The sequence below is a fragment of the Ursus maritimus genome, unplaced genomic scaffold (genome assembly GCF_017311325.1).
Source record: "Ursus maritimus isolate PB19 unplaced genomic scaffold, ASM1731132v1 scaffold_7, whole genome shotgun sequence".
In the NCBI taxonomy this organism is placed as follows: domain Eukaryota; kingdom Metazoa; phylum Chordata; class Mammalia; order Carnivora; family Ursidae; genus Ursus; species Ursus maritimus.
Window position 1 is genome coordinate 16,186,892 of NW_024426885.1, and position 22,308 is coordinate 16,209,199.

Below are 22,308 nucleotides of genomic sequence, written 5' to 3' on the forward strand. Positions count from 1 at the left end.
GAGTGGGACAGAAGTCCTAACGCTGAAGCATGTTGCCGTCTGCCCCGCAGCCTTCCCTTCTGCGGGAACGAGCTGGCTCTCTTAGCCTTCCGTGAGAGGCGCTTTCCTGGAGCCCCATTTGTGGCCTTTGCCGTTCTCCAGGACCCCTGGGCTTCCCAGGCTCCTCCCAGCTCCACAGCTAGCCGGCTCCATGGCTAAGGCTCCATGGCTAGCGTGAAGGCTGGTCAGCTGCACATCGAAGGTGGGAGGCCAGGTGGGGAACGCGCATTACAAAGAGGGTGAGTTAGAGATGAGTCACCCCGAGGCAGGATCTATCAATACAGCCCTTCAGAAGCACACTCCCCATCACTGTCTGGATGTGCTCTGACTCGAGACGTTTAATGATGGACAGCACCTCCATTGGGAATTGGAAGACCCATGAGATGGGCTCCAACCCCTGGTTCTTGGCTCTGATCACTCTCTCAGGGCCCCCTGGGTGGGGTCCCCTCTTTGGGCTCACATGCTGTGTAGCTTCCTGTAGGGTGACCTTTGTTTCACCCCAGATCTTTGCATGTTCTGCTCTGATAAAGTCGGGCCCTCCCCCCACCCTCGGTCTCTGCAGCTCGCAGGAGGCGCCCCAATGTGAATTGCCCGCAGTGCTCCACTCAGACCACCGGAAGTGCGTGCAGAGCCTTACAGAGACCTGTGGCTGCCACTCCTGTACTCAAGGCCGATGTCCATTCTGGTCCCCTTTGTGCTGTCTTAGCAGAGAGGCTAGAGCAGCGGCTGACAGCTCTTGTCACATACTGTCCCAGCACGGGGCTCAATGTATGAAATGAGGGGATGATGCCACCTAGTTCCCATCCCAAGTCAGGGAGAGACTTGTTGTCCTCGTCTTCTCAACTGGAGAGTCACTTCTTCAAGGCACCAGGCTGTGAGTGGCAGAGCCAGGGCTCGGGGCTGGGCAGGTGGCCCTCACCGCTGTACTCCCCTCATTGCCCCGCATTCCAGACTCATCTGCACCAACGGTAATTGTGCTACACAGGACAGAATCCAAAGCTCCCCTGAAATCAGAGCATTTGTCTTCCCTTTCAGCCTCCCAGGCCCGTTTTGCTGTATAGGTTCCAGAAAATTAGCTCAGCTTGATGGGACTTGTAGGTGAAGGCAAGCTGATCATTTTGAGATAGTCTGTGGTCTACACTGGCTGAGCCGTTGTTTACTCCCACACATTTTGGGCAGAGTATGAGAGAGAGAGAGAGAGAGAGAGAGAATGAGTGTGTATGTGTGTTCGCTTTTTTCAAATTGTCCATTTGGGTTTTCTGATCTTTTATTGTATGAGCATAACAAGAATTTTCACTCTCTTTGCCTTTCATCCGGACGGTGAAGTCAAGGCAGGGACTGAGGTTTGTTTACCAGGAGCCTGCTGTTTGTTCCTGTTTTCACCTGAGAGGCTGTGGGTCCCCCAGTGCCCTGCTCAGAGACTCTGGGACAGTGTCGGGGGCTGCCCCTTGGATGGGAAAAGCTGATGTTCTGTCTATCCAACTGTAGCGAAGAGGGTCCCTGTCCCTCCTCCTTACCCCTCATCCAGTTCTCTGGGAAAGACCACCCCCTGCACACAAGGGTCATTCCCCAGGAGCCACACGCTCACGCAGAGCCCGCCAAGCTCTCCTTTCCAACCATACCTGTGCTCTTGTCATTCCCCACATGCTTGTGTTAACTTTCCCATGAGGGTCTGTTTCCCCCACCAATGCTGGGCTCATAAAAGTAGAGATAGTGTCTTCTATTTCGTTCTGTGTCCCCAGCACCTTGTATAGTGCTGGGTGCTCAGTGCACTTCTGAAAATGAGAGAATGATAGAAAATTCTCTAACCCAAGGCTACTGCCTCCCAGACACAGGGCAGCTCAGCAGTCTCCTGTTACAGGGCCAGGTTCATTGGGCATTTCCCAGGATTGCAGACGGTCCTGAGAGCCTCTTCCGTACCAACCTGGCTGGTCCGGAATTAGCAACCCTGAGAATCAAAACCTGACCAACCATGGCCTGCAGCAGAGTGCCCCAGGCGGGAGACACAGCCTCGGGAAGTGGCCGGTGGTGCGAGTTTTCTCTGTAATTGACAAGCCGCCCTCTTGGGGAGGAAGCACCTGCCCAGAATCGAACAGTTAAAACAATGACAATAATATATTGCCCTTTTTTTTTTCCTTTTTACAGGAGCACGGGCTTAGCCCGAAGTAAGAAAGAATAGATGAACCTCAGATGAACATTGCACTATTTGCATTCCTTTGATTCCTGCTTTGATCTTTATAGGCCCCGTCTGAATATTTGTATGTAGTCGTGGTTTGCCTGTTTTCTGCTTTACGTTATTTTTACATTAGAATTGCTGGCTGTGTGCATTTCCACAGGCTGACAGTTCTCAGACTTTCTCTGCTATTCTGAAACAGGATCCTTTAACTGTAAGTCTTGGATATCTTTGTAATAGTGGACATCGAGCTACCTTGTTATTTTTCACAGTTGGGTAGCGTCCATGAACAGTGATGTTCAACCGGCCTCTCATTAGTGGCATTAGGTTTTGTAATTTAAAAAAAAACAAAACAAAAAACAAACTCATACAGGGGCACCTGGATGGCTCAGTTGGTTGGGCATCTGCCTTCAGCTCAGGTCATGATCCCAGGGTCCTGGGATTAAGCCCCACATCGGCTCCCTGCTCAGCGGGGAGTCTGCTTTTCCGTCTCTCTTTGTCCCTCCCTCTCGCTCATGCTCTCTCTCCTTCTCTCTCAAATAAAATCTTAAAAAAAAATAATAACCTCATACAACATTACAATAAACATCCTCAAATAGAATTTTGTTTACATGCTGGTGTTTAGCTTTAGGACAAATTTCTGGCAGTGGAAATGCTGGGTTAAAGACGATGAGCACTTGAAAAGAAAAAAGGAACACGAACACTTATTTTCCAAAATCTCTTGCAAAATGTCTGTGCCAATTTACACACTCTCTAGTAATCCATTTATTTTTAAAGGTGACTGCTGTTATACGTGTTGATGTATGATGTTTTTTTCAACTCTTCCCATTACCGAGCCGTTGAGCCATTCCCCATGGGTTAGGCTGTTATTTTTCATCTTTGTTAGTTATAGGGTTAACTTTTTCAAGTTCCTTAATATTTGAGTTTTGCACTCTTGGAAACTTCAGAGTTTGGTAAAAACAGGCACTACGCATCAGCATTGTTTTCCATGCTAGGCAGACAGGGCACGTGGGGTAGCTGTTTTGCTCCGAATTACACGATTAATGGCAGAGCCGGCTGCCTGCCCCTGCAGAGCGGTCTTCTTGTGTGCTCTCCTGGAGAAGGTACTGACCTGGCCCCTCTGGCTCACTCCGTGGAAGGATACCAGTTGTGCCTAAGGACATTTAGACCTCATAGTTCCCTCCCCGGAACTGCTGCAGGGTAGGAGTGATGTTGCTGACGGGTCCTGGCAGGGCGGGCCCTGGGGTGGTGATCCCGCAGGCTAATGGCAGAAGACCCCTCTGACTGTGTCCTCCCCGTGTTCTGGGTTTTCAGGGCTCTGGTTTTGCAGGCCTTTGGGCTGGAGGCTGGGTGGCCTGTGGCGTGGATCTGACCCTGAACTGTAGCTGGGGTTAGAATTGGGTCCCCTGCTGGGTAACACAGTCTCCAACTAGTGGAGCCCCAGGTTTCTAAGAAATGCAAATTAAGGGGCAAAAGAAGAAATGCAGGGGATTTCTAAGAGGAGAAGCACTGGGGAGAGCTGCTTCTGTGGTCTTCTGAAGGAAGGGTCTTTGGGGCAGAAGAAACTGAGAAAGTGTTAGGAAACTAACAGTTCTCTGCCCAGATAGGCACTGGAAAGGTAGCCTACACAGAAATGATTTTTAGGGGGCACCTGGGGGGCTCAGTTGGTTAAGCGTCTGCCTTCAGCTTAGGTCATGATCCCAGGGTCCTAGGATAGAGCCCCACGTTGGGCTTCCTGCTCAGGGGGGAGTCTGCTTCTTCCTTTCCCTCTGCCCCTCCCCCTGCTTGTGCTCTCTCCCTCTCTGTCTCTCTCTCTCTGTCAAATGAATAAATAAAATCCTAAAAAAAAATGATTTTAAAAGAGGGAAGGGCTGTGCTGCTGTAGGCTGCAGTCTGCAGGGTAGAGGAGGTGTCTGGCAGGCCTCCACTTCCAATTCCCAGCACATTCACCCCTCCAAACCCAGAGCTCACGATTTGGGGGTCTCAGGCCCCCACAATGGCATGAGAGCCTCAATGTGACCTACCTTACAGAGACACCACTCTGATGAGCCCAAGCGAGTAACTTAGACTAGGGTGAGAATGACGGATATGAAATATTTTACAATTTCTTTTATTCTTTTTTTTTTTTTTTTAAATATTTACTTATTTAAGGGCGCCTCAGTGGCTCAGATGGTTAAGTGTCTGCCTTCAGCTCAGGTTGTGATCTCCAGATCGTGGGATTGGGCCCCTCTCCCTCTGTCCCTCCCCCTGCTCGTGCTTGCTCTTCTGTCTCTCTCAGATGAATAAATCTTCAAAAAAATTAAAAATAAATAAAAGATTTATTTATTTATTTGAGAGAGAGAGATCACACAGAGAGAGAGGGGGAAGCAGACTCCCCGCTGAACCAGGAGCCTGACGCAGGGCTCGATCCCAGGACCCTGGGATCATGACCTGAGCTCAAGGCAGACCTGTAACTGGCTGAGCCACTCAGGTGCGCCAGAAATATTTAAAATTTAAATGAAATGCTAGGAAACCCAGAGAAATCTGCTTGGTGGAATATGGGGCAGATCTTTGAGATCTTTTATTCCTGAAGCTATCCTTCTTTTTTTTTTTTTCCACTTTATTTTATTTTTTTAATAATATTTTTTTTATTATGTTAGTCACCATACAGTACATCCCTAGTTTTTGATGAAAAGTCCATGATTCATTAGTTGCGTATAACACCCAGTGCACCATGTAATATGTGCCCTCCTTACTACCCATCACCAGCCTATCCCATTTCTGCACCCCCCTCCCCTCTGAAGCCCTCAGTTTGCTTCCCAGCCTTCATAGTCTCTCATGCTTCATTCTGAAGCTATCCTTCTGTACCTATCTTTTCTCTCCCTCTCCCCGACTATCCCCACCCACAAGTTAGAAAACTAATAGCAACTTGGCCTTTCTGTTTTTGGAAATCTGTCAACTCCATAATGGACTCTTTCAATCAAGTCAAAATGTTGTATGGTTTTCCTGGAACCCAGGCTAATGACAGTCTCTCGGGGGACACTGTTTCTCTCTATGAGCCATTTCCCGTTGTGGGATCGCATGAAACCTTTGTTTCCCGTCCTCCCTCTGCAGGTTCTGATGAGGAGTACATTTATATGAACAAAGTGACCGTCAACAAGCAACAGAATGCTGAGTCCCAAGACAAAGGTACAGGCTAGCACTGCTGTTGGCTCGGCCAGCTTCCGGGAGGGGAGGCATACGCTTTGGTCCCACCCACCCCCCTTCCTCCCAGCCAGCACCAGACAGCCCAGTGGAGTTATTTCTGGCACTCACATTTTGGTTGATGGTATTTCGGGTTATGTATTTTGGGATATTTCATCAAGCCACCTCCTTGCCTCTTAAAGGTCTCATGTCCCCTTCGTGTATAAGGAATCCGGCCCTAAAGTTGCTCAGCTTTTCCCGGCATCATCCCAGGAATAGGAAGTCATAGTCAGGTGTTCTAGGAAAGCAGCCCTTATAGGGTGCTGATTCCATACCCCAGCTTCATATCTTTTGACAGAAGTCTGGATTTCATGTGTTGGGGTGGGGGCGGTAATAGAGGCTGGAAATGCTGACGTCAGCCTGCCTTACTATTCAAAAGTTTTGCTCAAAGGTGCTCTCTTGGCAGAACATTCTATCTTACACTGGAAGGACATACTCTATCTTCCACGATGTCTTCCTCTTCTCTGTTCTGCTCTCCTTTTCTCTAAAAACCTTCAGGAGTGGGTCTGGCAGGACCTCAGGGAGGCCCGGGGGTTTGCAGAGCTGCCTCATTGCAGAGCAGAGGGGATTAGAAGCCCCATCTCCTAACTCCCCAGCCTGTGACTGAAATGCAGAGGCTTAGCAAGAGGTGAGAATGCCGCCCTCCAAGGGATCAGGTCCTATTCAAGGCTTGGCTTCAAGATCCCAACCCCCAAAGCCCCAAGGTCAGATCTGCTTGAGTCTGTCTGTCCTGGGGCTGGTTGGGCGGCTGGCTGAAACGGTCAGGCTCTGAACAGCCTCCGGAGCTTTTCCTTAAAAGCGCACAGAGGGCTGATGGCCGAGCTCTCCAGTGTGGCTTTGACTCCTTGTGCCCCACTGCCAAGCCTGGGGCTCAGAAGGAATGACTGACCTCCAAGCCGCCACTGTGCCCAGGGTCATTTGCCTTCTGGGGAAACTGGGATGGAAAGAGCTGTAATCACAGGGTCGGTGCTGGGAGCTGCTCGGTGTAATGACCACAGGGCAGCGCCTCTGCTCGCTAACACTGTGCGGCTGGGCCATTTTTGGCACAGGGCAAGTGGGAGAGAGGGTGCGGAGCCTGCCAGAAACCCCAAACCAGTTCCTTCTGAGGAATCTGCCCATGGCTGAGGCACTACTTGCACCCTATTCTTGGAGGAAAAACCGCATTGGCCCCTGGGACCGCCCGCCTGCGTAATTAACACCTGCTCAAATAGATCTCAGGGTCCCTGTGACCAGACGTTCCGGGATAATGGGCCCTGCTGTGCGGCTGGGCACCCTCACCGAAGCCTTCTCCTGTTTGCTGCCTACAGCACCCGAGGAGCAGAACCCACTGACCAACGGGGAGCCTGGCCAGCACTCTTTGGCCCCTCAGAAGAATCTTCCAGACCTCCCACCACCCAAGATCGTAAGTCATACAAGACCCCTGATTTCCTGACTGGGGTCCCTGTGAACTTCCAGTTGATTTCACAGGGGTCAGTCCCTCAAGTGGCTGGCACTTTCTGAGCACCTACTGTGTGCACCCCTACTGTGTGCAGGGCATGGGACAAGGCGCTGGGAGAGACAGAACAAAAGGATGCCTGCCTGCAGGTGACATCATTTACCCAGGGCCGCAGTACTCAGGACACGAAGGCTCATGGGCGTGGGAGATGCAGGGAGTTGCCTTCATCAAATGCCGCCATGTGTTTGAGGCTACGCCGGGCTCTACACGGCAGCATGTGAGGGGGGCCATGTCTAGCTGTGGTCATGCCCTCACACCACAGCGAACTTCTAGAAATGTACATCCTGTCACCTTGCACTTCCTGCTTCAAACCGGCCAAAGGCTTTCGTTGAACTTAGGGAAAAACATCTGTGTTCCTTAACCGAGCCCCTCGGCCGGCACAGTCTACACAGTCTGGCCCCGCTGCGTCGCCAGTACACCTGCTCTTCACTGGCCTCCTGTTCCTGGATTGGACCACATGGTCAGTGTTGCCTGACTTGGTACTTTCTGGACCCTGGCCCTCCAGTGGCTGCCATCTCCTCATCTCTTAGACTTTCACAGACAGGCTTTCCTTGACCTGCTGTGCGAGGCATCCCACCTCCATCCCTACCCAGTCACTGTCTGCTCTATGGCCAATGACCCCTCCATGGCACTCGCCACCATTGAAACGGTCTTTGTATTATTTGCCTCCCAGACCAGATGTCAGCTTTTCAGGACACGGAGAGTGTCTCTGGTTTACTGCTCCATGGTCTGTGTTTGCACACAGGAGGCCGTGCGCGTGTATTTGTTCGTGGATGGATGGGTGGATTGAATGTATTATGGAACCCTACAGACCTGGATTCAGATCTCAGCTCTGCCAGGTACTGGCTCTTTGACCTTGAGCAAGTCATTTAAGGTCTCTGGCCCTCTGTTTCCTGGTGTTTAAAAGAATGTGAATCTCTGTCTCCTAAGGTCGTCTTATTTGATGGGCTGAGGCTGTGCATAGCGCGCCAGGTTAGCGTTCAGGGAGGTGCCAGCAGGGTTCCTATTTGACAGGTGAGGAAACCAAGAATCGGCAGGTTTGTAGAGTCTGAGTGTCGCACCAGAATTTGAACCCAAAGTTCTTTCCTGTCTAGACCTGGTCAGGGAGGTTTCCTGGGAGGTACGAGGCGAGACATGGGAAGGATTTCTATAAGTAGCAGTGTTCTGGGGTCAAGAAGTAGGAAGGGTTTCTATGGGCAGCAGAGTCCTGGGTTCAGCACCAGCAGGAAGCTGTGGGACTCCGTGGCCACTGAGCTCGTACCATGCCATCCAGAGGCAGATCTGTGGGCTCAGGTCACTGCCGAGGGTGTCCCGACCCCAGCCTGGCCCCCTCCATTCATGCCTCCCCGACAATGGCCAGGCTCCTCAGGCTGCTCTCGCAGCTGGTAGGCAGTTCTGGAATGCCTGGGACAGTATCCCACTGCATGAAGCCCTCCGCTGGGGGACAGCTGACAGGGACTCTTCATCTCAGGCTGGGTGAGCGTGGTGTCCCCACTATGCTGACAAAGCAGGTGACAACACCTGACAGCTAGCCGCCCTGGTGCACACAAACATGGTCCTCGCCACCATCTGTCTAGAGGGGTGGACTTTTGTCACTGTTTTTGTAGGAGGAAGCAGAGGCTCAGTTAAAAGAGCCGGCCAAGGGCCCCCCTCTGGGACGTAGCAGGGCCAAGGTCTGAATGCAGGTTTTGGTCTCCGGCCCCTCTGCAGCCCGCCCAACGGAAGCACTTCTCAGCAGAGTGAAGGTGTCCATTCTGTTCTCCCAGCTGCAGGCTCCCCTTGCTTTCAGTCCCAGGACTGGGGAGAGGGGGTGCGGCCCCTCCAGACCAGACCCATAGCCGGCACCCGAACCAGGGGGAGATGCTATGGTTTTTCTGGTGTGTTTCAGGCTCTGCCCCCTGGGCGGGCGGAGGGGAGGTGGCTGCTCTGAGCTGGGACTTCCCTCTCCGAAACTCAGCATCTGATTCTGATCAGGGCCTACGTATCCCACCTGGGGCAGCAGCTCCTGGGCCAGCACCTGCTGCGGAGCTCTCCCCAGGCCAGGGTCACGGGCACGAGTCCTGGGTGGTGCTGACTCGGTCTGGAGATCTGCGCTTTGCGGACATGGAGTGGGGGGCTGGGACCAGGTCCTCGAGAGAATCAGGCCGCCCTTGTCCCGGTGGCTCCTGGGATCCCAGCACCAGCATTTCTAGCTCCTTTGCCGTTCCCCGCAGCGTGGCTGCAAAAGCCCCAAAGGCCCTGGGCTAGGAGCCACCCGTCTGAACAAGACCAGGGCAGGCGGCCTTCCCCTAGCGCAGACTTCTTGGGTTGGCCGTGACCAGGGGGCTGCTTGGGGCCCAGGGAGGCTTGTGTTGACCTCTGAGAGAAAGCCAGTGCTGGAGCTGGGAGAACGATCAGCACCCAAAAATAACCGCCCCAGGGGGCCTTCAGACGTGTGACAGTTGTTCCTGTGGACACACTCCAGGCCCCGGGGAGGCTTCCAGCGAGCAAGCTGACGCTACGCTCGTCCTTCCTTACGGGGTTTCTCTGCTGAGAAGCACATGGGGGTGCTGCCCTGACTGCCGCCCTTTCTGGGTCCCTCCTAGTCCTGTTTGGGGTGCTCACCCCCGCCCTAGGGGACTCCCCCTGGTGGAGTGAGGAAGGAGCGGCAGAAAGCGAGCGCTTCCCTCCTGCACGCACACGCCTGCCCTCCCTCAGGCCTCCTCTGGTCAAGTCTGGCGGCAGCAACCATAACTCTAGTCCAAGCCCCCGAGGATGGCGTCAGGGTGGAGTGGGAAACAGCTGTGTCTTCTGGCTTTGTGGGAGGAGGGGAGGCAGAGCAGCAGGGAGGGAGCGTGGCAGCAGGAGGTTGGAGCGACCTTGTAACCTCTCTTCCCAAGACAGAGAAGACCGCGCCCCTTCCCACCCTGACCCCAGAGCCTCGGGGTGCTGTGAAGCTTGTCCATCCGAAGGTCTGGCTCCAGGCTTGCTGATGGCCGAGACGGAAGCTGCGTGCCTACCTGGGGTCCTCCGAGCCTGTGGCTGGGCTGGGGGTGTGGCCTCCGTCGCAGGATGCCCTGATTGCCTCTCTGGTGGCCGGGGTCCCCTTCCATCCCCTACCAAGTCAGTGAGGTAGCAGACAATGGGAGAGGCAACCAGGGGTCCGGAGCAAGCTCGTGGGCGTGAGCAGCCAGTGACTCAGGGACTTCCAGGCTGCTGTGTGCACAGCCAGGTGCTGTGGTCACTGCCGCAGAACCAGATGTTTGCTGGCACCGTTCCTGCCCCTGGCGAGCAGAGCCAGCTCCACCCCACTCCCCTTGAGGCCTGGACGTGCGTTGGCGCTGAGCTTAAGGGAGCTGCTCTACGGGGGACACGGCTCACGCCACACAAGGACGTTGCCGTGGTCAGTCTGGGGAGCTAGGGCTGGCCGGATCGGCTATCCCTATCCCGGGAATGTTCCACAGTGCACGCTGGGGCAGGTTGCTCATAACTGCAGGTCGCCTCAAGTCATCCGGGCTTCTGCTCTCGTTCAGCTCTCCTGTCTAGTCTAAATCAGAATTTGCAAACTGTAGCCCCCTGGCCAAATCCACAGCCACGTGTTTATAAATGAAGTTTTACTGGAACAGAGCCGTACTTCTCGGTTATGTATTATCTATAGATGCTTTCGCTCTGCAGTCGCGGAGTTGACTAGCTGAGATCGGAGACGCTAAATGGGCTGCAGATCCCTTAAGTATGTGTTATTGGCCCTTTGCAGATAAAGTTTGCAGACCTCTGGCAAATCCTGCTGAGCAGGGTGGCTTTCTTCCCTGTCCCCTTCCTGTGGGTTCTCAGAACCTTCTTTCCAGCTGTGAAGTCACATCTCTTCCACCTCTTTATTTAGTGTCCCCAGCCTGGATCATCACAATGATGATGACAGTTAAAATACTGCTGCTTTATTCTGAACCCTGAGAAATCAGCGTCTCTTGCTGCTTGGACTTCAGAGAACAGGCCGTTATATACCTGCGTAATTATGTGACTCTCTTCTGAATTTGGGGGGGATCGTTTTATCCTTTAGCTTAACTCAAGCACTTAGGTTCTGTCCCAGCAGCTTGAGGGTGGGGACTGTCGTCTCTAATGAAGCTGAGCTTGGGCTTCAGCTTGGGCAACACCAAATATCCCCTCCGTCCGTTCTCTACCGAACATGTATATAGGCGACCTCTCTCCCTTCATTGATACTTGTATATTTTTAGGTTAGTAAAAACTTTGTATGTGTTGAATAATAGTGCTAGGCAGAGTTTAATCCTTACAGTGACCCCGTGTGGCAGGTATTTCTACTCTCCCCATTTTGCAGTGGAGGAACTGAGGCTCAGAGAGGTCAAGTAAGTTGCCCAGGGTCACACAGCTTGGATGTGCCAGTGTCAGGATTCAAACCCTAGCCCTGGATACCAGATTCCCACCACTGCCTATACCGCCTCTTCATTGATAGGTGTTTTTACAGTGTCAGGCTTAGGAGATTCTCAGAAAACACTTCCAGAAAGGACAGTAGGACCCCTGTGGTGAGAAGGACCCAGGAAGAACTCTTGAAGAAAGGTCCATTCCCCCATTGTCCTATTTTAATAGCAGGAATCTGGTCTGGGCCTGGATCTTGGGTGCTTGGAGCTTCTCTCTAGAAGTTCTTTCTAGAGCCCCTCACCGAGAGAAGGGTTCCCAGCACCACCTGATGGGCATGGGGCTTTTTGGAGCCTAGAGCTGGAAGCTGGGCCAGCTTAGGAGACATGAGCTCCAGGACCCATCTTCAGGGACCTTGCTGCTTCCCAGGGGAAGGGATGCTCTCCCCCAGGGCCCCAGGAAGCCGGCTCTCAGTAGACCACAGCTAGGCCCAGGAAGCCGGCTCTCAGCAGACCACAGCTAGGTCTCGGGCAGCCGTTTCTCAGACATGATCAAGGGAATGGCCGAGATGAGCAGAGACAGCTCACTAGGCTTGTGGCAGCAAAGCTCCAAGGTCACCCACCAGTGGCGGCGGCTGATGGTGCCGGCTGCGTGCAAGGCCTGCACTAGGGAAGGAGCCAGACCCGGGGTGCCGCTCACAGCCATGTCTGCTGGCCCGGGGCAGCAGCCGATCTGCTTAGGAAGAGAGCGCCTGACTCTGCTCCTTCCTGCGTGTGGGGTGTTGCACCGTGGGGGCCGGAAGCTGCTTGGAGCCTGCCTCTGGGGCTTGTATCAGCTCTCTGGATGCAAGGCCAGATGAACTGAGAAAGATCCTGTGTTGTTCCCAGACCGTGGCCTGGCCTCACTGGCCCTCAGTACTAAACCTGTCTCCACGTGTCACACAGTGATCCAGTGACCTAGCTCCTGCAGCATCCCCGCAGGCCTTGGATGACCCCCAGACGATGATGACAGCCTCCTCGTGCTTGACATGGGCCAGGCGCGGTGGAAACCCTGTCATGTTTTGTCTTATGGAACCCATCAAGAGAACTCTGGTTTTATTCTTGTTTTACAGGGAGGGAAAGAGAGAGGCCATCATATCCCCACAGTTAAATATTTGGAGTCCTGAAGCCCTGATGGAAACCAAGTTATAGTCATTCCAGAGTCCATATGAGTAGACTCTAGATGTCAAGCCCACAGGACTTGGCTCTGGGATGCTGACTTTGGGGAAGCAGACGCAGGAGCGTTGCTCTGCCCTGGAGGAGGCTGGGAGTGGACACTCTTGTGGTCCATGCTGAGTACTGTCCCACGGGGACCTGAGCCCATGGTGACTGCGTGCCCACCATCTCCTGGGCCAAGACCCGGGGAGCTCTCTCAGTCATAGATCCCTCAAATAAAGTCCTTTTCAGAGGCTGGGTTTCTAGATCCTCCCTTTCTCCTGCCAGCAGGGCAGGATATCCTCCAAGGCCCAGAGGTCCATCTGAGCCCAAGGCCCTATGGGGTCTTTCCGTTGGCTGCCTTCCTCCATCTCCCCTTCTGCTGCTTTCATCTGAAGCTCCCCAAATGCCCAGCACAAGGACTTTCCAAAAGCAGGAGTAGGAATGCACTTCAGATTTTGCCATTCTTGTTCTCTCATTGTGAGTATTCCCTTAGCCCTCCGCGGGGGGTTGCGTGATTCAGGGAGACGCCAAAGACTCGTGCGGATGGATCCTTGCACATTTATGACCTGTACACAGTAATACTCTTGCAAAATCTACTTCTTTTGTTCTCCCCTGCTGCTACTCCTCAGATTCGTCTCACGGTCTAATGGAGGAATAGAGCATTTCATGCTCTGTGCATCTGCGAACCTGCATACGTTCCTTTTTCTTCTCCAGTTGTGCTCCTTCATCCTTACACCGCTATGTAAGAAGCTCAGGGTCATCTTTGAGACTCAGCTCAAAGATCGTGTCCTCTGGATGGTGAATGTTCTCGCACCCGCGGGTTCTCACGGAACTTGGACCTTATCTATTAGAAGACGACTCATGACGACTTTATTGGGAGCCTTGAGCGTTCACTGCCTAGTTGAATCTTCCCCGGGGCCGACCCCTGATCATCTGTCCCTCGCAGCGAGGGTCCAGGAGCCATCCAGTATTTGCTGGCCAAACGATTGAACTTCTTATGGTGAAAGTTGAGGATTTAGAACCCTGGGCATCTCCCTCCATGTGCGTTTCATGAGCCCTTGAGGTCACTTCAGGGAGTATACGCTATTTAGAAGCCGTAACGGCCTGACCCCATCTGGGCCTCTGTGTGCGTCCACATCATGGACACAGCACTATTTTGTGCGTGTGGTGGGGGCTCGAACCTCATTTCGCAGAGGAGAGCGCTGAGGCTCAGCAGCGTTGAGCAACATGCCCGTGGCCCGTTACTGGAAGCAAACCAGCGGACGTGGTGGCTGCTGGGAGCTGTGGTATTCCACGGTCTCCTCCCAGCTGGCTTGAAGTCCAGCTGGGTACTTGTGTTTTTTCCTTCTAGACTCCCCTCCTTCCACCCAAAGGGTTAATTCCAAGTCGTTCCGAGTGTATGGTATCTGAAAATGTTTATTTGTTCATACCACAGATTCCAGAACGGAAACAGCTCTCCATCCCAAAGATCGAGTCCCCAGAGGGTTACTATGAAGAGGCTGAGCCGTATGACACATCCCTCAATGGTACGTCCCGGGGCCAGGGTTGGGGCTTGGAGGGGGCCAACCACTTCCTGCACGGATGCCAGTGCTGGTCGCAGAGGGCGGCCTGGGCTGCTGTTTCCAGAGAGCGTGGCCTGAATTGAGAACTGGCCACAGAGCCTTGGGCCCAGGCTCTGGTGGAGAGCTGAGCCACACCGCAGACCCCAGCTGCCTGCAAGGAGGGGCTTGGGATGGTCCACAATGAGCTGCTTTACTGTGTCTGATGCCTTCGGGCTTCCCACTTGGTTGGTGCTGGACTCAGCACAGAAATGTGATGGAGGAGAGGCGTGCTGGCCCCCGGGCACTTGGAAGCAAGGGGAATGTGGTCAGGCGGAGCCAGAGCCCTTTCCGGGGTGGCTCTCACTGGACTCACAGTTAACTGCTCATGCTGTATGCCGAGCGTGCTTCCAGGAGTCGGGAACTCGGCAGAGCTCAGGAGAGTCCAGAGTCGCAGCCCTTAGATTCTGTGAGGAAAGACAGACAACAAATAAACATAGGTTGTGTCGGGTGATGATACAGTGTTAGGATGGAAAACACAGGGGCTGGGTTGGGGCGGGAGAGGGTGTTATTTTAGGTTGGGAGGGGCTCTCTGATAGCATGACCTTGAGCTGACGCCTGAATGAAGTGGGAAGTGGGGGAGGGCAGAGACCTGCAGGAAGAACTTTCTAGATCGCGCATCACATGCAGAGGCCCTGGACCAGGAGGGCTCTTGGCATGCTTCAGAAGCAGCAAGGAGGCCAGTGTGGCTGGAGCAAGGGGAGAGACAAGAGGCGGGGACAAAGAAGTCAGCCACGGGCCACGAGGAGGACTTTGGCTTCTCTCTGACAAGGCCACAAGCCATTGGGGGTTACTTAGTGACTGACCTAACTTCGGCATTCACTAGCCTGTGCTGCAGGGGTGGGGCTCATGCTGGACCCCTCTGTTCTCAGCCAGTGGTGCTCAGCCTGGGCAAGTCAGATCAGAAATGCTCTTGGTGTAGGGATTCGGTAGCACAGAAAGGCCCCACAAATTCCGGAGGGAAGAGAGCGTTGTGACTCTGGTCCTTTCACGCTGGCCCTTCTTACCTCAGTCAGCTTCCTTCCCTGGTAAGTGAAAGGTGTTTGAAAGCATAAAGCAGTTTGCAAACTTAAGAGGCAAGGGTCTGCGGTGGTAGGAACGAACTTGGCCGAAGTGGGGTGTCGTTGGCTCTGTAAAGAGCAGGACCGGAGATCACAGGGGACACGTCCCTTGGAGCCACATGGGATTCGTCTCTTTCTTCACACTTTACCTACTGCCTCCGGACCCAGGAACTGTGTGGGAGGTGACGGCCTGTTTGGATTGAGGTTATTTTATTCTAAGAGGCTGGCTTTGTGGGCAGACCTCATTTCGCTTGAACCCCCCGAGCGTGTGGGATGTTGCCGAGTCACCGGCGGGGCCGTGATTTCAGACCAAAGCTGAGGGTGCGGCGCTGCTGTCTGGATGCATCTGCAAGGTGGAAGCTGTGACTCACCGCGGCGGGTACCTCCGTGCGTCTTAAGCCCTGCGCTTGCGGGTGTGGCCCGTGCCAGCCGGGGCCTGCATCCCACACAGTCCCGGGGGCCTGTTTGTGGGGCAGACGCTTCATCTCGTCGTAAACAAGCGGACTCGAGCTTCTCGGCGTTGGCCTCGGCCGCGAATTCATGTTGTTTTTAGCCGGGACTGGGGCGTCCCTGTGAGGGCGGCCCGAACACAGCAAGGTGGATAGGAAGCTGTCAGCTGCCTTTCCTCTCCCGCCAGGACATGGACCGAGGACTTGGAGAGACGTGATCACACGTGCCACCAAGGGAGGGCTTCACCCGCGTTACCAGCTGGCCTGCCCTCAGTTCCTGCTTGTCACCCCCGCGGCTGCTCGAGCAGTGAGACGGGCAGGTCATGGCAGGAGGAATGGCCTTCGGCCACCAGCAATTTGTAGACTTTCCACAAGAGACCAGTTGCCTGGGTGCCTGTCCTGCTTTCTCAGCACTGGCCCCGCACCGGTCCGACGGGTCAGGCGCCTCTCTCCGAGTGAAAGTTTAATCCGCGCCCTGATGGCCGGTTGCAGGTGGGAGGGTCGGTCCTACTTGCGCGAGAGGTCAGCTACTCACCCATGATGTCTGGTGCTGGGGTCACTGCAGCTGCTGGAACCGATAACCCCCTTTCAGTGCAAGTGACACGATACAAATCGCTTTCTCACGAGCAGTTCAGTGTGGGTGTTACTGGTCAGTAGGGAGTTTAGGCTCCTTCCAGCGTGGGCCTGGCCACTCTCAAGGCCGCAGAAGCCCCTGTGCTGCTTCAAAGTGCCAGCCTGAAGTGACTTTTACCCACATTCTGCTGGCGACAAGTAGTTACGTGGTCCTCTCCGGAGGGAAAGGGGCTGGGAAAAGATGTCCTTGATCGGGCTGGGGCCTGTCCTGAGAAGCCCACACCTCCAGTGGAAAGTCCTAGCTGACAGTGGACAGGCAGCCATGTGGCCACATCTGGGTCCTCTGTGTCTCTCTCTGTGCTTGGGTCTGTCCCTCTCTTCATCTCTTCTCTCTCCATCTCGCCTTTCTCTGTGCTTCTGGATCTCACACAGGTCATTCTGGTGGATTTTCCCCCACTGCAGTCCCCAGATGGGTGCAGGTGCCTGAAGGAGTCATTTATGCCACGATCACCTTGGGTACTGTCTGTCCCCAGAGCTGGAACGCCGTGACCCCATGCCTGCTGCCTGGCTCTCAGAGATAGGATGCATGCCCCGCGGGTGGCCTCTGCCCCCTTCCCGGCCTTGTGCATGGGTCCTGCATGCGCACATGGTGTATCACCCTCCCAGAAGGAGAGACTTCCTCTGCCTTCCAGACCCCTGCCAGTGGCATCCGAATGCACGGGGGAAGGACCGGGGCGCTGCATGGTGGCTCTGCCCTCCGTTCCCAGACCTCCAGCAGCACACGGTGGGGGGCGGTCCACCCAGGGATGTATACCGGAAGGGGACGGAATTACCTGAGCTTCCTGCCTTTCACTCCTGTTCCTCCTGTGACCCCTGGAAGCCACGTATCTGTTTTAAGACTGTCTTACATCCATGGCCCTGCTATGGTCGCTTAGAGATAAATAATAAAATCCCCCTAAGCTACTCCGGGTAGTTTGAGGTTCTGTGCTTTGCTGTGTCTTCTCAGCTTCCCCTTAGCCCCTTGAAAGTGGATGGGCCGGTGTTAGAATTCTCCACGGAACTCCTGGGCCAACCCCAGAAGCATAGACAGTGGGGGGATTTGGCCAAGTTTTTTCTGCTAAACTCTGTGGCCTCCCTCTTAATTTTTCTGACTGAAGGAGGCATTCCATGACATTGCATCGTTCCTCTTATTTCCCTTATTGTATAGATTACACCATACTGACAGGACTTTTGTCATTGTTTTTGGATAAAATCCCCCTGCTCCCACCACCGGATCAGATCAGCTCTCTTGAGTTCATCCTGTTGCCCCTCGGCACCCGTCCATCCGCACGGAGAATTTTAATTATGCCTCCTCACTTAGCATCCTATTTTTTGAGCTGCCGATTAGTGTTCAGAGTTCCCAGTGGTCATTGTTGCACTGCCTGTCCGACGTGGGGGCATCACACGTTCCCCGCTCTCCCTCCACTGACTGTAAATGGCACTGCAATGAGTATCTTGACGCATGTAACCTCCCCTCTCCCTGCTCTGATTTCCTAGGAACAACTCCAGGGCAATTGGGTCAAAGGGTATGGGTGTTTTTATGACTCTCGCAGCAACAGGCTGCCAGATTGCTTTCTGAGAGGCTCGCGTGCGTTTACGGTATTCCCGGCAGGGCAGCGGGAGAGTTCGGTCTCCCACTGGCGGCACCGCTCTTTCCCAGCTTTGCGTATTTCACAGGTGTGAGGGTAGGAGCTGCGCAGCTTTTTTGTTAAGCTGTGGAGGGGAACAGAGCCACACTGCTGTTAAAGCTGATGTTAACATATTGAAAGCGTTATTGTTAGAAAGAGTAAAACACATTTTCATTGGCCCTGTAGCTAGAATAACCATGGCCGTGGCCTCATTCTGGTTTTCTGTATTCTAAGGCAAATGTGGTTCTGTTTTCCTAGTGCAGAGAGTAGAAGGGGCAGCTGCAGAAGGGAAGGCTAAGGGCCCGTGGGCTGACTTTTCTCCAAAGGAGATAGGAGGGGAGGATCGAGGAGGTGCCTTCACCCTGACTCAAGGGGATGGAACGAGTCTGTAGAAGTTACAGGGAAGTAGATGGTGGCCCGACTTTCTGTTAGAGCTCCCCAGTCATGGAAGGAAGTATCCAGTGATCATAAGGTAGTGAGCTCCCCATCCAGAGGGAATTCAAGCAGAGGCTGGAGCAGCAGCAGCAGCAAGGTTCCCACAGACAGGATTCCTGTGTTGAGCCAGGGGTTGACCAGGGGATCCTGAGGTTCTCTTTTCTCCTTGTCCTGCTTTTCCGGGTTTTACTGATTTACTCTTTTCTTCACCTAGTTTTGGTTGGCCTTGAATAGCAGAATGGGGTCTGGAGAACAGAGCGCCTCTCATGGGGTGCAGCGGGGGATTGGGAGGGAACAGAAACAGGCACACGAGCGTGCCTAGAATTGAACACGGTTTGTGCTCGGTGAGCTCGGGGCTTGTCTCCAACGGAACAAAGTGTGAGGCTGGCTGGCTGCCAGAAGTGGAGGCCGGGTCAGAGGTGGAAACCGCAGGAAGGGCTGTCTGTGCTGGGAGGTGTGCGGTGGCGAGAGCGAGCGGAGTCTGGGGAGGCTGGCAGCGGGTTGGGAAAAGGGCTGTGACCAAGGGGGCGGGCGCCTTCCCCACAGAGCTGCTTCCTGCTGTGGCTTATCTCACCCTAAGAAACTGCAGCCCCTCCCCCCGCTGTCGGGGGGTGGGGGGCGCTTACCACGTGCCCAGCTCGGGCTCCAACGGTGGCCCCTTCCTCTGGCCCCTTAGATTGCCCGGGTGCCAGGCTCCCCCCACTGCTAAATTCCTCAGGTGAGGAGACAAAGGCCTCCAGGGGGGACTGGCCTTGTCAAGTGTGGACGGTCGCCTGTGGGCAGTGTCTTGTCAGAGGTTTCTGTGCAGCCTGGGATGACAGATGTGAGCAGGAAAAGGGAGAGACTCAGTTTTGTTTTGTTGTGTCTGTGGCCAGAAGCAGCATCCAAGAAGCTTCCCTGAGGGGGTTTGGGGGCCGGGCCTGCCCAGGTCTGTGGCTGGTGCCTGTCAGGCTGGTTCAGGGGCCCGGAAAGGCAGGGGGGTTGTGGCTTGGAGGCCCCCCGACTGCCCCTGCCTCCTGCCCTCCCTCCTGGACGAAGGTCCCTTGCCCGGTGGGGCCCTGACTACGTGGGTCTTCCTTGCAGAGGACGGAGAGGCGGTGAGCAGCTCCTACGAGTCCTACGATGAAGAGGAAAACAGCAAGGGCAAGTCGGCCCCCTACCAGTGGCCCTCGCCTGAGGCCAGCATCGAGCTGATGCGCGATGCCCGCATCTGTGCCTTCCTCTGGCGCAAGAAGTGGCTGGGGCAGTGGGCCAAGCAGCTCTGCGTCATCAAGGACACCCGGCTCCTGGTCAGTCGGGCTCCTATGGTGTTCCCATCCTCTGTCTCTCGGGGGAGTCGGGGAGAGGGACCCTGCCTGATACCCGGTGGTTGGAGCCTTTTCTCTCTGGAGGCTTTCTCCCCTCCCTCACCTGAAATCGTAGGCAGAGCGTCATGTGCATGGATGAACGTGCTTAGAAAGTCTCATGGTTTGATAGGTGTCTACAGGGGGCTGGGATTACCACCCGCTGCCCGCAGTCCCTTCGCATAGACGCAGTTTCCAGGGATCTCGTCGCCCAGTCTGAGGGCTCATTCTTCCTCACATCCCGACCCCTGGCCATTTGGGGCGGAGCCTGCTGCCGGGTCAGGACTCCCCAGCCCCCGTTCTGGCCGCTGCATTCACCTGTTACAATGTTAGAATCAGAGGCATTGTCTCCAAAGTCGCGATATGTTGAATCACTGATTATAAGACAAAACCCGTAAAGGAATCAGAAGATATTACACTGACCACAGCCCTGTTTCCTGTTATTCTCAATTACAAATCTGTTTTATGTCCTAATTTGAAGTTCCTTGGAATCATTATGAACACGCTTTCTTCCCGGGTCACGTCATGCTCTGCGCACATGTTCTTCCTGGGAATCCTGTTCCACAGCCCTGTGAGGGCCCCGCCCCCTTTAGACCCGTGACAAACAGGGGCGAGCTATTTGGTCTGGGAGGGGAAGCAAGTCCCTTTCTTTTTTTGCTACAAATCATCTCCGTAACTAAGCAGCTAGTGAGCGGGGTCTTCGTTCCCTGCAGCCCTTCCCGAGGGCGGCAAGCGAAACGCAGACGGGCTGGGCAGTGGGAGGAGCGAGTCCAGCCCCGAGGTCTGAGAGTTGGCTGCAGGGGACGACTTCGGGAGCTCACCGAGGCCTGCAGGGACCTTAGAGCAGCCTGGACAAGCGGGGTGGGGGACATCCCTGGGCAAGGCCGCAAGAAGGAGGCGTGAGGGCGAGGGGGCAATCCCTGTGCCCACAGGGTGGGACGGGTAGATGGCCACGGCGAGGGGGCAGTCAGCGTGGTCACTCTGATGCCGAGGACGAGAGCTGCTGCTGTCCGAGGCCACGGTGGCACCCCCGGCGGAGGGGCACAGCGTCTCCCTTCCCTTCCAGTGCTACAAATCCTCCAAGGACCACAGCCCGCAGCTGGACGTGAGCCTGCGGGGCAGCAGCGTCACCCACAAGGAGAAGCAAGTGCGGAAGAAGGAGCATAAGCTGAAGATCACGCCGCTGAACGCCGACGTGATCGTGCTGGGCCTGCAGAGCAGGGACCAAGCGGAGCAGTGGCTCAGGGTGAGGGCGGCGCCGGGCTGCCGGGGACACACGCCTGCTCCCCTGCGGGGCTCCTGGGGGCTCCTCAGTTCTGGCCCCTGGCTTTTCCTGCAAGGGATGACTGTTGTCAAGGGTCAAGGGTCTCCAGCCCTTCACATTCTCAGGGCTCCCGTGTTCTAAGCGGTAGCGGTCCGTCCTAACGAAAGGGTCACAGCACCCTGCTGAGCCTGGACTCGGGCTCCGGTTGAGACTCGTTGCCGGAGAGGCATCGCCAGCCTCCTTATTAAGATTAGATGGCGGAGTCACTTGTAAAGCTCTTACCACGGGCGCTGACCACACCAGGGGGAGGTGCATGGTGTTACTATCGCCATTTCACAGGGGTGCGATTAGAGCTCAGAGGGAAGAGGTGACCGATCAGGGTCACCTGGCAAGGGAGTGGCAGCATCGGGTTTCAAACCCACGACTGTGGGACCACAGTCCTGCGTGTCCTACCATCACACATGCAGATGGTCAGGTCTGCCCGCAGGTAATGGTCCAGCCCGAGTGATGACGAAGCCTGGTGTGCCCCGTGTTAAAGATAAGCTGGACCATTCCAGAAGGTATAAGGTTTGCGCCAAGAAGGGGCCCCTGGTTGCAGAGGGATCCCTGGTGAGGCCAGACAGAGCCAGAGTGGTCCCTTCCTTCCTTGCTGCCCCTTCCTCATCACGGCCCTGGATCTGCCCTCTATCCCTATCCACCTGTGTGCACACACACAAGTACTTGCGTGCACCCACATGTACACACTTGCAGATAGACACACAAACACCTGCAGGCACGTGGACACACGTGCACAAATGCGCACACACACACACACACACACACACACACACACACACGCTGCTCCTGCTCCCAGGGCTGTTCCTCTGACTGCTCAGACCCACCTGTCCTTCTTCTGGCCCCCGGCCTCCCTCGCCGACTCACATGCCCTCATTCTCAGACCCCTGCTGCTGGTTTCAGAGCCAAGAACACTTTTCAGGAGGCACAGCCTGTCTGTTCTGCGCAGAGGCCCTCTTCCTCCCTGGTCCGATGAGCACCGGGGCGGGCCTGGCTCGAGGGTCTCACTCCGAGAAGCTGTGCACTCTTGCGGTTTGCTAGCACTGTGAGCCTATGTGACGGGCTCTTGACCGGCTACACGCATCTCTTGTCAAACCTACCTCCCTTCCCTGGCCTCCAGGTCCCAGCTCTGCGTAATCCCCCTGTGCCCACAGGGTGGGACGGGTAGATGGCCATGGGTGGGAAATGCTGAGTATGGGACAAGGGCCCCAGAAAAGGAGAGCGCAGGCAGGACTCTCCCAGAGAAACCCTCAAGCCTGGATTCCAGGTGTCATGTGCTTCCCCCAGATCAGGCTCCAGCTCGTGAGGATGGTCCCTTCACACACGAGTCCTCACAGCCACCCCGGTGCAGGTGTGGCCCCGTCCTACAGATGTGGTGACCACAGCTTAGGC

The 22,308-nt window shown here is 55.0% G+C and overlaps 1 protein-coding gene across 5 annotated transcripts in view; it reads left to right on the top strand.

Moving 5' to 3' along the window:
- Positions 1 to 22,308, top strand: part of AFAP1L2 (actin filament associated protein 1 like 2) — a 94,497-nt gene that overhangs the window by 57,862 nt on the left and 14,327 nt on the right. For all 5 annotated transcript variants that reach the window (XM_040624529.1, XM_040624531.1, XM_040624530.1 and 2 more), the window contains exons 3-7: positions 5,306 to 5,380; positions 6,742 to 6,836; positions 13,908 to 13,998; positions 19,339 to 19,544; positions 20,665 to 20,844. In XM_040624529.1, coding sequence (XP_040480463.1) covers positions 5,306 to 5,380; positions 6,742 to 6,836; positions 13,908 to 13,998; positions 19,339 to 19,544; positions 20,665 to 20,844 — 647 coding nt within the window. The remainder of the gene's footprint in view (positions 1 to 5,305; positions 5,381 to 6,741; positions 6,837 to 13,907; positions 13,999 to 19,338; positions 19,545 to 20,664; positions 20,845 to 22,308) is intronic.